This window comes from Diadema antillarum, unplaced genomic scaffold (genome assembly GCF_040938485.1).
Source record: "Diadema antillarum isolate AM-2024a unplaced genomic scaffold, OU_Dant_1.0 seq00000146_RagTag, whole genome shotgun sequence".
Taxonomy (NCBI): Eukaryota; Metazoa; Echinodermata; class Echinoidea; order Diadematoida; family Diadematidae; genus Diadema; species Diadema antillarum.
In genome coordinates, this window is record NW_027271221.1 from 544,738 (window position 1) to 560,046 (window position 15,309).

At 37.9% G+C, this 15,309-nt stretch overlaps 1 protein-coding gene across 1 annotated transcript in view; it reads right to left on the minus strand.

The window, feature by feature from the left end:
* Positions 1-3,779, minus strand: part of LOC139727723 (ras-related C3 botulinum toxin substrate 1-like) — a 53,189-nt gene extending 49,410 nt beyond the window's left edge. Inside the window, exon 1 of the mRNA XM_071638701.1 lies at positions 3,736-3,779. Within this exon, the coding sequence (XP_071494802.1) occupies positions 3,736-3,779 (44 nt within the window). The remainder of the gene's footprint in view (positions 1-3,735) is intronic.
* Between the last annotated feature and the right edge of the window lie 11,530 nt (positions 3,780-15,309).

A 15,309-nucleotide genomic window follows, 5' to 3' on the forward strand; every position in this document is an offset into this window, starting at 1 on the left:
GCGCTATAATATTATACCAGAGAGTGTTCACACGTGAATGCACAAGCCTATAATAAGGTGGTCTACTACAACTTACAATCGTGATCTATTCTCCCTGTATGAGAACCTTGCTGGAGAACAATTAACGTCAGGATTTCGAATGGAGAACGTAATTATGAGACAAGGTCGTCATGAATTGAAACAAATAGGATCTACAGATACTAATATCACTGACTCAAACAAATAAGCGCATGCATCCATTTGAGTGACTAGTGTCAGGTCAGCACGACTACCACGCCCACTGCAGAATGGAGAAAAGAATGTTTTTTTTTTTTGTTGTTGCACGTAATGATGCTTCTGGATGTTCGCATCGCTGGGGAAAGTGATAGAATGATGATGATAATTATGTCGACTTGCACAGTTTGACTATAGTCGATGGACACGCTGTGTTGGGATTGCAATGGTACACCTTAGGACACATCAGCACCCTGCGATTTTCATTTCATTTCATTTTATTTCATAGTCACTTAACACTGCACTTCATTTCATTTTATTTCATTTCGTATTCATTTCATTTCAATTTCTTTTCATATTTCTCAATAAGTATATATATATATATATATATATATATATATATATATCAGATAACAAAATGTAATGTCATCAAGCTTGTATTGAGACAGCTCGACCACCGATGGGCATCAGGTGTAAAGCAAAGTACACATCCGTGTTACAAGTACTCATATCACGGGCTCTGAGTAGTTGCATTCGATGCCCACACCGCGTAGACAAATTAATACTAGTACGGAGGCAGCGGAACCGGGGGGGGGGGGGGGTGACTGCACCCCCCCCCCCCCCTCACACACACACACATACACACACACACCACACACCTTTTCTACTCATCAAAAGAGAAAAAAGAAAAGCGCGGTTGGAAAGAAGAAAAAATCACTCTGAGGAAACCCCATGTATCCTCATGATTCCGCCCGGAGACCCCCCCCCCCCCCCCCCCTTATAAGCGCCGGGGGAGGTCCTGGAGTAGCCATAGATCTTCCACCTCCCCACGCACGTATACACACACGCACACACTAAAAACATTCGGCGCCTCCTGGACATTTGCTTACGCGTACATTGTCCTCTTTGGAACTTGGGTTCAGCCAGTGTACACCCAGTGTACACAGAACGTGAACACATCGATGTGCTTTGTGTTGCATGATGTATTATTATATACAAGACACCTATGCTGTATTATGTTTGCTCTCGTTTAAAGCTTACACGCATGTTCAAGAACGTTTACATCTGGAAACTTCCTGAAACTATTTTATCTGCTAAAATGCACCTACAGCGGTAACTGGTAAGGTTAATCGATTTAGTTTGCCACAGCCATTTTTCACTTTGGCAGGTGATTCCTTTTCACCTTCACTCAGAAAAAGCAGTCGCACTCGCACAGCCGTCTTGCAAACTCGTATCCCATGCTTGAGCACTGTGTGATCGATAGCCGAGAATGCTCAATAACATTCCATCGCCCCGTGACATAGAACTGTCCCATTTGGTAGCGTTCCTCATTCACGAAGTTAAAAAAAAAAAAAAATTATTGGAGGTAAAGTTTCACAGAGACTCCAACCTCAAGTATACCGCCTGGATCCTCTACAAAACTAGAGATGTTGATCTCGCGAACACGCGCACAAAATTATTTTAGTTGCGCACATCGCCAGCGCGAAGCGCGTGGTCTCGTACGGACAAAGGAAGCTTTAAGAGTTTTATTATTAGATTCTCTCTGGGGTTATCTTAGTCACATTTTTTAACACATCGGACAAACTAAAGTTGGTCGGGAGAAAACTGCATTATTTTGAGGTAGAGAATGCGCCTTAAGCGGGGGCACACAGCTAGATAGAGCGGGAGAAATGTAAAAAAAAAGGTCAAACTCAAGCAGTAGAGCGGGACATTTTGCCAAAGTGTTTATATAAAACAAAGGCAGGCAAAGGCAGAGAGAAAGACAGACACTCTACCACAGAACTCATCACGACACCAATCGAAAAGCCACATGCCCGTAATTATGTATCAAGGGTTCAAATTCAAATTCAAATTCAAATTCAAATTTATTTTTCACTTCCATCAAATAAATAAAGAAATTATACACAATGTGTATGCACAGGATATTTGTAATAATTGCAGAATGTGATTTAACAAAGTACATATGAAAATGAGTAGCAGATGAAAAAAAACCCACAATTATATCTTTGTTGATATATTTTACACATAAAGCGTATGATACAAGTAAACTAAGGGTGGTGATGGAAATGGAGGGTCCCACTAAGAAGCAAAGCTTGTACGATATGGGACCCTCAGAAAATACACAAGACAGCAATAAAAAACAAAATAAAAAAAAACCAATGTCAACTGACATGAAATCAAAATAATTGGGAAGGGAAAAAAGAAAAAAAAAAGAAAAAAGAAAAAAAAACGAACCTCATTTTGCTCGAGGTTAAAATTATACATTCTCAACATCAAATGAAAAATCTGGGTAGTCAGCCATCCATTTCCAGACTACCCCCCAAGAATTTGGCGCCCTTTAACACCCAATTAAAGAACTGGTATAAGGGGAGATTATGCAATGGGAAACTGGCCCGACTCGGATACATTCGGATATGCCCGTAACTGAATTGTGTACGGCTTCATCACTGATCTCTGTGTACAGACGTCTCACTTCCCTGCGTGTGTATAAGTACACACACAGCCGAAGAATCCCGACTGGAGTCGAACGTTATCATGGATGGGCGTACGCTACGGGGCACATAGATGTTCGTTGATGGGCAATTCTATTCTAGCAGGTCTGCGCTTGTCATGGCTTTTGACTATACCCCGGGGTATAAGCGAATGAAGATAGATTCCATTGAGTCAAGTGTGTTTGTCTACCCTCCCCCCCCCCCGTCTTTAAAACAAACAAACAAACAAACAAACAAACAAACAAACAAACAAACACCTAAGCTGGCTTTTCCGTTCATTCTCTCGAGCTCCGAGTTCACTTCATTATCATATCTTTGAAAAGAAATCGGATATTGGGTTGAACGCGGAAGGAGACCCCAAGCTTCCGTACATCAGCATAAACGCGTTCATACACATACCCACAAAGCGAGCCAGACATATTTCTCTTTACCCCATGTGTGTAGGATCCTACATGAACGCACACCCACACACGCACACATACGTGCACGCCCAATCTTATAGGTCTACGCATACATTGCAGCTGTATATATACATGTATAATGTGGAATACATGCAATAATATAATATGTTTGTATACAATCTTGCATAGAGTGTTGTTGAGGATTTATGCAGAATTTTATAGGTCTATACTTAGCCACAGAAGTAGGCCATACACCAAAAACCAGTGTTCATGAAACGCCCAGTCGAGAATAATGGCAGTAGTTATATGAGAAAGAAGCAGGCGTATACTTTTATTGGTTGTTTATATCATAATAGGATAACCATGGCTTTGCGGATTGCAATAGTAAAAGTTTTTCCTTAACCCTTTCTGTGCCATTTAGTGACATGTGAACAAATTTCACACACATATAACCTATGGACAAGTAATGAATGCGGCAAGAAAAGGGTTAATTTGCATCACACATTACATGACAAACGTTGTCCACTACTCGGCAATCGCAGCATCAAATACTCTCATCCCATTAAATAACAGAGAAAGCAATTAAGGATCGCCTCAACTCCGTATGGGTCGAACTATACATCACTCACCCGTCTCCGACAATAACGCATTTGATATCTTTTCCCGGTTCCATGGTGATATATTAACAACTGGCGTCGATAATCAATGACATATACTCCAACAAACACGTGAATCCTCATAAAAATCCATTTAGTCAACGTATGTTCCCCGTACAATTATTTGGTGGTGGTTTTTTTTTCAGGAATCCGTGTTCATAATGATCCCAGTGAATGTTTGAGCGCACGAGTAACTCACTCCGTCAAACGACAGCCGCAAATTAGTTCGAAATATCGTTCCACAGATCCGTAATTGCCGCAATATGCAAGCTAATGTTAGACAGTGATGACAATGCTAAACGAAACAAAGAAACCTCTCCCACCGTTTCATTATAACTCGTCTTTTCAGCCTGTAGTATATTTATGGCACAAAAATGATGTTCCTGCAAATGTTCACTCTTTTATTCCGAATACTTTATTCCCACGTGAATAAAACCGCTGGTCCGCGTCACACCCACACAGTGGTAGTAAAGAAAAAAAAAATCTATTTATTGTGGTACTTCAGTTTTTGTGTGTACACAATGCCGTTGCAAAATTAGCTCACCACTTCCTACATACAGGCACACAGACACGATATATCTGTTTGGCTTCCTCCTCAGGTAACTTCCGCACTCGATATTTCCAGATATGTTAAAGTCCCATCCACTGTAGAGAAACACTTTGCGACAATAAAGAAACACTGAAGTTTCTACAACTCGTCGACAACTTAAAATCCAACTATAGGCCTACCAGATGCAGGATCTCTGCACCGTCCAGGAACCTACCGTCAGGAGATTGCCAGTTTCAAATGCGTTTGTTTCACTTCTGCGCGCGATCCGAGTTGACACCAAGAGGTATTGCGAACAACCCGCATAAAGTGAGTTGGCCTCTATCTGACGCTCTGGTTGAACGGCAGCAGCGGGCGATCACGCGCGAAGATACCCAACAATGGCTCTCACTGTCAGTGAAATATTTCGGTTATTTTCTCGTGGCGTATTTGTCCTATATATTTCCAAAAATGGCAAATATCTGTTTGATTGAGATCTTCGATCAAGAGGAGGGCTCAGTAATCCTCTCTTCGGCTCGCAATCACAAAATTCAATTGACGTATTTTACGATGTTCTCTGCGATGCGCGATGCAAAACAATCGCTAATAGTCAAAAAGATAAAACTGCTCTAAAAATTCGATGAATGATGAGAACAAGAATGGTTGTATTCTTTACCGCGGCCAGGGAAGAGTACATTGAATGTGATTTCCAAGGTCGCTAAATCCTGGAGTGGAAACTCGCAGACAATAAAGCATGCTGCTCGTCTGACCATGGAGCTCCATGGTCTGAGTAACATAATTATGATGACACGAGAGTGCGATGAACGATTGTATGAACATTAAATCCACGCAATCAATGGCTCTGATGAAAAAATAACGGTAACACCTGCGTGCGCAACGTCTGCCGTGTGCAACCACTGCCATAATTATGAATGTTGTGATGTGACTATGAACCCATCGAATCCTGGGTCAATTTTGCTGCCTATAGATCATTATCTTGTCAGCTTCAATTTGGAATTTTACTGCATACCATACATTTATGGAAGGATTGAATGGAAGCAGAGGAATCAATTCCGCATAACACAAAAACTCAGACAAAAGCTATTAAAAGCATATTTGAAACCAAACTACGAACCTATAGTTATCTTCTAAACTGTACGGACAACATAAGAATCAGTTGCAAATGTAGCAATTTAGGGGCTTTGGAAATTCTGCAGCTGAAAGTAAACAGCTCTGTATAAAAAGTAGACCTATATTGAGGCTAAAAAGAAAGACATGTTCCTTTTACTCTACCTTTCGACCAGAAACATGGAAAATTGGTATCATAATAACGTACGCGCAGTACCAATTACCATGGGTTCATTCATACTGTTTGTTAATTAGCATATTAATGCGAGCAGTATACTACTGAGACAGCGCGTTGTATATACAAAGCTTGCATTATTTACGTTTGCCGCGTCCAAACCTACAGTAGTGATATTTATGTTTTAGACAGCAATAGAGAAAACATGGACAGTAGAATTAAGCGTTTGTAGAAGTAAATACCATTTTAGTCTATCGATGAACATTGAGTATCAAGTGCTCTCCTGACTATCAAACAGCCAATTTTTGTCTCCCTTATGCCAAGAATCTCGGCAAACTCTATCCTCAAGTCTTCATCAAACTCTCTTTAGAATCGACAAGTTTTGAGTCCTCTATTTCTTTTTTAAATTCTCATGATGTGTACTATTTTTGTGTGGACCACATGCGATAGTTATCCCTTTTGCAGTGTTATATGCACACACCTGACCTACAAAAGGTTGGCATATGGTTAAAGAGCCTGGCTGCACGCCGGGTTCAAGGCGGTGAGACCGTCTGGAGCTGAGGAAAACGAAACGTGTTGAGTCACACAGCTTCCGGTGAACCTGTGGGGAGGGGATGAGACGAGGGTGAGGTGCAGACTATAGAGGAGGATGAGGGCGGGGGGGGGGCAAGAAAAGGACAAAGGAGGAAAGAGATGGGAAGATGGAGAGATAAACAGATAGTTGTATTATTGATAGGTAGATAGATGGATGGATAGGTGGGTATCGGTATAGATCGAGAGATATATAGATACAAAGGTAGGTAGATTTTATAGATCAGGTAAGAAGATCGATCGATTGATCGATCGATCGATAGATAGATAGATAGATAGATAAACAGATAGATAAGTAGATAGGTAGATAGATAGATAAATAGGTAGATAGATAGATTATATAGACACATAGGCGCTACATACATACATACATACATACATACATACATACATACAAACACAGGTAGGTATATGATAGATAGGTATAATAAAAGGTAGAAGGATAGATAGATCGATTGGTAGATAGATAGATATATAGATATATATAGATAAGTAGATATGTAGACAGATAGATAGGTAGATAGATAGATATGTAGGTAAATAGGTAGATAAATAAATAAATAGCTATTGAAATAAATAAATAAATAAATAAATAAATAAGTAAATAAATATATATATATATATATATATATATATATATATATATATATACGTAGGTAGATAGACAGGTAGATAGATTGATACATAGATAAAAGGAACGAAAGAGATGGGAAGCTAAGCTAATAGAAAGGGAGAGATAAATAAATGATGAGATTGAGAAAGAGAAGGGGTGGGGAGGGAGAGTTGATGGTAAGGTTGACTAAACATCCCACTGTATAATGTTTGATATAGTGTATAGTATTTGGGTAGTACGTGGGTACCAATCATGCACAAAGCTTATCGATATGCTCAGTTCGTTGTTCTACATAATTGTAATGATTTCCATGTTACTGTTATAAGTCGCATGCAATATACGCACACTTGTCGTTCAAGACCATTAATTCAGCAATTCCACTGCGCCAGTTTGCTTCCTGTTTGACGAGTACACGTCTATCTCCCACCTTGAACGGAAAACCACTAATCTATCAATTCCATACCCTGCCAAAGATACGAACTCAAGGGTTTGGTAAAAGTAATGCTAGAGATCAGCCACTGCTGATTACATAGAAATTACTCCTGTTTGAAACACGTATACGTCACACCAATAAACATTACGTGCAAATTTGTGATGACTCAGAATTGGACACAAAGGACTGCCAACAGCGTAACAAGACATTCATTTTTAGCACAATTTTGGTGGAAATACTGTGAACAAATTTGTATTATATTGCAACCAAGGAGCAAAACCTCTTCAACGTGCTACTACACGTGTCTCCTCTGAAATTACATTCATTGTGTGATATTGTGCTAGCATGCATAAACATGTTCTGTCTGTTGACGTGACTGATTCCGGAATAAGGCATGCTGTGTTCAAAAAATGTATTGATGCTGTCAAAAAAGAAAAGAAAAGAAAAGAAATAGAGTGTACTTTCACACCATGTTTTGGGGTGATTTTAATGAATTGAGTAAAATCAAACGAACAAAATGATAAAGGTTACATCAAAATTGAATCTATAGAATATAATATAAGTAATGGAATTTTACAGTTTTCCATGTTTTCACAAATCAGTGATTTGAGGCGCAACCACAACTCTCAAATTGGCAATGGTGAGGATCTCATGAGCTCGCAAGTCTATCGTAAAACTGTACATAAAGTATTTACTAATACCGTATTCCCTTTTGACCTGATAGTGATAAGAACAAGATGTATCATTCACCGCAAATAATTGATGGCTTGTAATAGTAAACAATGAATGATTGTTGTTGTTGTTGTTGTTGGGGGAGGAGATGGGTGGGGTGTGGGTTGCAGTTGCTAAGTCCTTAACCAAAACTCTGCTGGAAAGAACACAGTGTCTCACAGTGTGTTCACAATGTGTTCACATGTTAGTCGATTATGTGAAAATTATGTGAATTTAACAATGTGAAGATGATTTCACACTGTGGTGTGGTTTTTCACAGAGAGTTCACATACAGTAGTTATATTCTGTTTCACACTGTGAATTGAAGTTCCACAATGTGTTCGCACGGGAATTTAATAGTGTGAAGAGACAACACACTGTGTTCAACATGTGTTCACACTGCGTTTAACATGTGTTCACACTGTGTTTCACTTGTGTTTCACGCTGTGGGACACTGTGTTCTTTTCAGTAGGACTATCATAGTTGTGGAGTGGCAGTGATTATCACCGTCTCTGCTAATTATGCGTGTATTTGATGGAAACATTGTTGTTAACCTTTAAAATTTAACAACTCTGTTGTTTCATATCCGACCTATATCATTTTTATCTTATTCAACCCCTGCATTCATTACATCTATACCTTGAACATGATGTGGAATTATGCTCCAGATATCGACTTTCACGGGTCTTCGTCTTGCCTGATGTTTTGCTCTATTTTGCTTCCACCATCTAGTCAATGTGTCTATGGTGCTCGCAAATAAAAATGGTAATCCGGAGACTTAAAGCACAGACGACTTGATAGTACCGCAGTGACGTCATGCACTACAACATGTTGCCAGTCCCAAACAAGGACACATTAGATCGCATTTGGTCGCGTCGACACATCGCACTAACTCAATTAGCTGCCGTCTTGAATTCGGTTTTTTCTTTCAGTCGAGGGTGCACTGTCCATCACAACACAGGCTGGTGCTAACGTCATGTTGACAGAAATGTGGCAAACAAGAATAAAAGGCGAGCAAAGATGGTGAAACACACACACATAGACACACACACACACACACATATGTATATATAAAAATAAAGAAAAAAAAAGAAAGGGGGCAAAGAAACCATCCTTGTCAGCCGACTGCCTTTTTTATTTTTATATTGTCATGCTTGTCAGCCGATTAAACCCGGAAGTGGTATCAGAAATATACTTTGCGCCCCTCCCCCCCCCCCCCCACCCTTTACGGAATTCCTGGATCCGCCCCTGTAAGCATAATGTGTATGTGAGTGCGTGTGTGTGTGTGTGTGAGTGTTTGTGTGTGTCTCAATCTATAATGCCCCTCTTTTATCCAAATCTATTCTTAGTCTTGAAAGAAAAAAAATCCAAAACACAATAAATCATTTATAGCTTTTGAATTATCTTTGGTTTTAGTTCTATTTTTGTATTTTCTGCATGTTCAATAATGAATGAAACACAAGCCATGCACTCTGACTTATGTAAATAGAGACAAATCTACAGAGGAATATAGTCGACCCAGTAACACTAGTTACCGTGGCAACCATTGTGGCTCGTACAAGATAACTTACAGCGAAGAAATGGAATGACTGGAGACTCAGAAGGAAAATCAGCACAGGAGATCGCCCCCAGCTGAGTTAGACTTGGATGGCGCCCCAACAAAATAAAATGTAATTACCAAAACGATCATTTACTTATGCATTTAAATTATTATACACTACATGTTATGAAAACACAAAATAATGCGCATAGTATACACCCTTCATGAAATCTGTCATCAATCACGCTGATCTTCATGGAAATTTATGATTTCAAATTGCCGGCAGCTCCGCATTTTGCTTATAATAATATTGTAAACATCACATGTCAGTAATTTTCAATGACAACAGTAATTTTTGGGGTTTTTTTGGTCACACACATGAATGGATACCATACTTTATGTCCACATCTCATAAAAATTGTCTGAGTCTTCTTCCGACATCAAACACGTGACGGGCAAATCAGAAGAAGGTATAAATAAAGGACTGGAAATTCGCTCAGTGCCTCCCTCCTTTAGATAAGACGTTTTCCCGTCATTGTCCCCCTCAAGTCGCGTCACACATCCAATTCAGTTCAATTCAGTTCAATTCAATTCAATTCAATTCAATTCAATTCAATTCAATTCAATTCAATTCAATTCAGTTCAATTCAATTCAATTTAATTCAACACAATAACGTCATGCCAATTCAGTACGATTCGGTTCGATTCAATTCAATTCCGTTGTAGTTTATATCAACCGATAAAAGGTATATAATAGACGATACAGAGCATTATATACATTTCAAAAATTATTTTGTTGTAACAATCTGTAAATACATAACGTACAAAATAAATTGCAAAGTAGACTATAAAAATCAAAGGCATAATTTACTATTTGCAGATGAAACAAAACCCAGCATTAGTGCTTTAAAATAGTTCTAAAATGTGAGTTAGGGATAGAAACAACCACTGTAAAAATTTGAATCCATAACATCGATGCTAAATATTGTTAAATACACAACATGTGAACAATAGTTATAATAAAGATGTTTCCAGGCTAAACTGTCTACAGTTATGGTTTATTGAGAAAAAATACTGATATCTCCTTATATTTTAGATTTTATTGCAAAATTCTTATATGGTAGGATGTTTTGTGATACAACAGACCTACACATATATCGTGTATGCATTAAATGTGATACCTTGAATTTTTTAAAATCACTGCTCCCAAAGGTAAACTGGACCTTTAGTATAGTATATGTACAAGAGAATGAAATAGATAATAAATTAAGCGGTATAATACTATGCAGAGTTAACAGAAATGTATATATACATACTTTATGGTGATGGATAAAAGTGATCCACGGAGCTTGAAAGACGTGGATCACTCAAGACGAAATGTGTGAATGATACATTAATAATATATCAATATTTACCTGGCAATACTTGGAAAATGATAATGGAAGCTCCTTCTGTTGCAATGAGAGCTGTGGCAATAGGAAAGAGGCTGCTTCCAGTCTTAATCAAATCGCCATTAGTGGTGTCTCCTCTCAGCTGCATGTTTCCTCCATTTCCTGCAACTTTAATTTTAATTCGATATCATCAGAAGGTGATGCGTAGTATTGTTAATTTCACAATATTTTTCTCCGCTACTATACGTTGTATTGATTTTTTTTGTTTTGTTATGTGTTTGCATTGGCATTGGGTTATTAATGTGTATGTGGACCTAAATGTTTTGTATTGTTGGAAATGTAATAAAACGAAATTAATTGAAATGAAATAAAAATGATTGAATTAGAGGTGGCCCGCTGGTCCGGCGCCACTAAAATTCAATGTCTTCCACCAAATCTACATGAAGTTTATCTCTGTGGTGGCCCGACTAGCAGTAATATGGATTGTTATATTTCCCTTAATTTTGGGTCAATGGATTTCTTCTTTTCGGGCCACCAAAATTTCATATTTAAAGGTTATAGTGTCCGGAATGAGCCACCAGAGAGAGAAAAAAAAAAGAAAAGAAAAAAAAAGGAAAAAAAGAGCTACTATTGTTAGACGTAGGTATAATCAACATAATCGAATAAATTTGAATGAATGATACAGATTGTTCATCTGTGAGAGTTGTTCACTTCATTAATCACCCTCTTTCTTTAGGGAGGATGAGAGGGAGGAGCAGATCAGGGAATGAAGGAAGTATGTGAGGTATTACAGGATGCCATCTGTGAAATGCATCATGGGATACTCATCACTCGCCGGCTGCCCACAGCTAATGAGTGGCACGGCCTTCAGGAGCTATGGTGTGAGGGCTGAGTCTTGGCGGGGAAATGGGGGCGAACCAGGTAAGCGCGGGAAAGACGTTTCCGGATCATTGATATCATGAATTTCTGATGGAGCACCTTCTATATGGGTACTTTTTCTCATTTTTATTCTCCCCTAACGGGAATTCTTTCGTCAAGTTCTATTTCTGGGTCAGCCCGGAGGCGGCATTGTCACTGGGATGTATCTTGGTCGGTACGTTTGAAAATTAGGTCGTTTCGGCTCTGTGAAGGTTCGGTTCACTGTGTCTGATTAACGAAAATTTTATATCACATTTACGGAATCACGTCTAAAGCAGGGCACACTTACGATCTTATCCTTGTCACCCTTTACCTCATTATAATATTCATTCTCTCCTTTCTTGTCTATCCATTCTCATGTCTTCTCCTTCTTCTCATTCTCCTTCTTCCTCGTCTTCCCCGTGCCCTTCTTTTTCTTCCTCTTTTTCTATTCTTCTTCTTCTTCATAATATGCTTTTCTCTTCTTGTTATGGTTACTCGTAATTGTGTTGAGTGTCATCATTATGTATCCCCCGGATCCCTTGCACACACACACACACGTACACACACACTCACACACACATGCACACACACACACACACACACACACACACACACACACACACACACACACACACACACACACACACACACACACACACACAGAAACAAACATACATACATGCACAATCGTGCAGATCAGACAAGACTGTATGTTCTGCATTATTCCAATTCTTTATTTTAAAAGGAAGAATTAGCTGCATTTTGCAAGACTGTAATAGTTCGAGTTCTGGGGTTAATGATAATAGATAATGCAGATAATTAGTTGTTTTTTGTATCATTATCATATCATTATCATTCTTTATAATCATTAATGTTGATCGTGTGGTGAAAATGATAATGGTTATTATTATCATCATCATTTCTGATTTGACTATAATCATCATCATCATCATCATCATCATCATCACTCATCATCATCATCATCATCATCATCATCATCATCATCGTGGATGCCATCATAACTATTATATTGATATCTACATTCTATTATGCTGCATTACCCAGGTTAGCCTTTTCAGTGTAAGTCCCGTTCTCCCGGGGATGGCAGACACCCTACTAAGCATGCTTAAACAGTGAGTATAAAACATATCGTCCGAGGATACACTCACTGTGCTGGACTCGAACCCATTCTGTCTATGGGTCCAGAGTTCTGTCCCCTAGGCCATGCTCTCCCCATCGTATTTCAACAGATTAATGCAACGGACTAATATTCTGTACAAGAATTTGCGAGCAACGAGTAGGTGTTGATAACGATGATGATTATGATAATGACTTAATAACGATATGGTAATAATCATAATTGTGATAACGATATAACAATGATAATTATGATGATGATAATGATGATGGTAACAACAATAAGAAGGAGGGGGAGGAGAAAAAGATCATAAATTGTAATATTTTTCTTGTTTGTATGAAATTAAATGCATATTGTAGTACAGATGTAGATTTAAAAGGAACCCCTATTCAATGATGAAAGCAAATAAAAAAAATCAAATTAGGAACAATCTACAATGTAGTATATATATATATATATATATATATATATATATATATATATATATATATAAATTTGCTGCAAGAGGAATAGGCTGATGAAATCATGCGTCCAAGCAACAGGGTTAGGACATATCACTGAAAAACACAAACAGGCAACAGTCCTCATGAGTTGCTATGCCAGCGTTCCGATGATAATGATAGGCATTATTCATGATGCAAATTGATTCATTTCATTCATTCATTCTTTCATTCATTCATTCATTCATTCATTCATTCATTTTTCCGGAGTAGTTTATGAACAATCTTTTTAATACGAAGAAGTTGAAATCTCCAATGACAGCTGAATTAAAAGAATCAGAACAGAATGAATGAAGAGTTAAACCAAACGCCGAGTGTAGATAAATCGGAGCAACTATTATGGTAGACAGCAGAAAATCTGTCTGTCCGGAGGAGTTTTTTTTTAATTTCTTTATTTCTTTATTCATGATCATTATTATCATTTTTTTAATATATTTACTGTTCTCCTCCGTAGACAAAAGAGGAGAGGGGAAAGTAAACACTTTCTTCCATGATATTTTTATCTATGTGACGATTTAGCTGTTGTTTTTTTTTTATGATAGATCAATATGAAGATACTTGGCGATTCCACACTCATACCGCAAGAGGGCGCTAAACGAAATCTTACAATCTTACAATGACCTAATAATTGTAAAGTATACACTCACTCAGATCTAGTTCTGTATCCACAAAACAAGAGACCTGTAATAATGTTTAGGACCACGACTAATCTACACGTCAGTCAGATTGGTGTTTGAGCTGTCTCTACAATCTTTTTGATTATGTCAAACTACTATGATCATAATTCTCACAATCGTTTACTACTAGTAGTACCTGCAAAAACTCAGATTGTTTATAAAACGTATTATGACCGAAAAAATCTCCAAACAATCATGATTTCTTTGCCATATTTTGTTAAATCATGATTCAATTGCACCTCATAAAAGTTTGCGATGTGAAGACGGAAACAGGTTCATTAACATAACTACAGGGGAATCTATGAATGATGAGGAATTTAAGAATATCTGTATCTACAAAATGGTGATAGGCCTATAGGTATTGAGCACGGGTGGCAGCCAAAATAATGTTGATGATGCCATGGCATCAGTTTAACTACACACTTTTTTCTTGTAACGGAGAAACGACAAAACCATAATGCTTTTATGACATTTTGTGCTTAAAAAAGCATAGGTCTATCATAACAGTTGTTGGTTGATGTCATCTAGCTGTCAACTAATTTACATACGAGGTTGCAACTCATATCATTACTTCGGTCAAAACCATGTGAAAAGGTTACATTTCATCATGATTAACATTCCCCATAGATGTCCGATATCGCGCCAAAAATGTTATCACTTGTTCATATGAATGATTTACCCTCTTTATCAAAATTAATGTCGATTTTTGGTATGCTTCCATTGGATAAAGATCGAATCTTTTCAAGGTTAAATTCTTGCCATACGACATTGTTCATCACTTTCTGCTTCTTTTTAGCCGAGTCCAAACATATGAAGTCCTCTTCAACTAAACGCGACTCACATGAATGTCGGTGTAAGTGATGGTCATGACATGATGACTAAGATGACATTATGTCTAATGATGGTATCAATAATAGATTATTATTGCATTTCAATTCAGTTTAATTCAGTCTATTGTTTCGCGACTTCACTGCCACTAGACATTTTGGAAAACTCTCATTATTGATGTATTGAAAGTTGATCAAAATATCATCTGCTTTTATAATTTCGCATGCAATTTGTTCTACTGCATATTATTTGTTAGTTATGTGCTGTTCCCTATTTATACATTTCTCAATCTTCACTGATCTGAAACGCTTCGAGCTCTCATGTGGATATATACACTACATAATAAACCATCATGATTATTATCGTTATTATACAAGCAATCACACAACAAAAGTT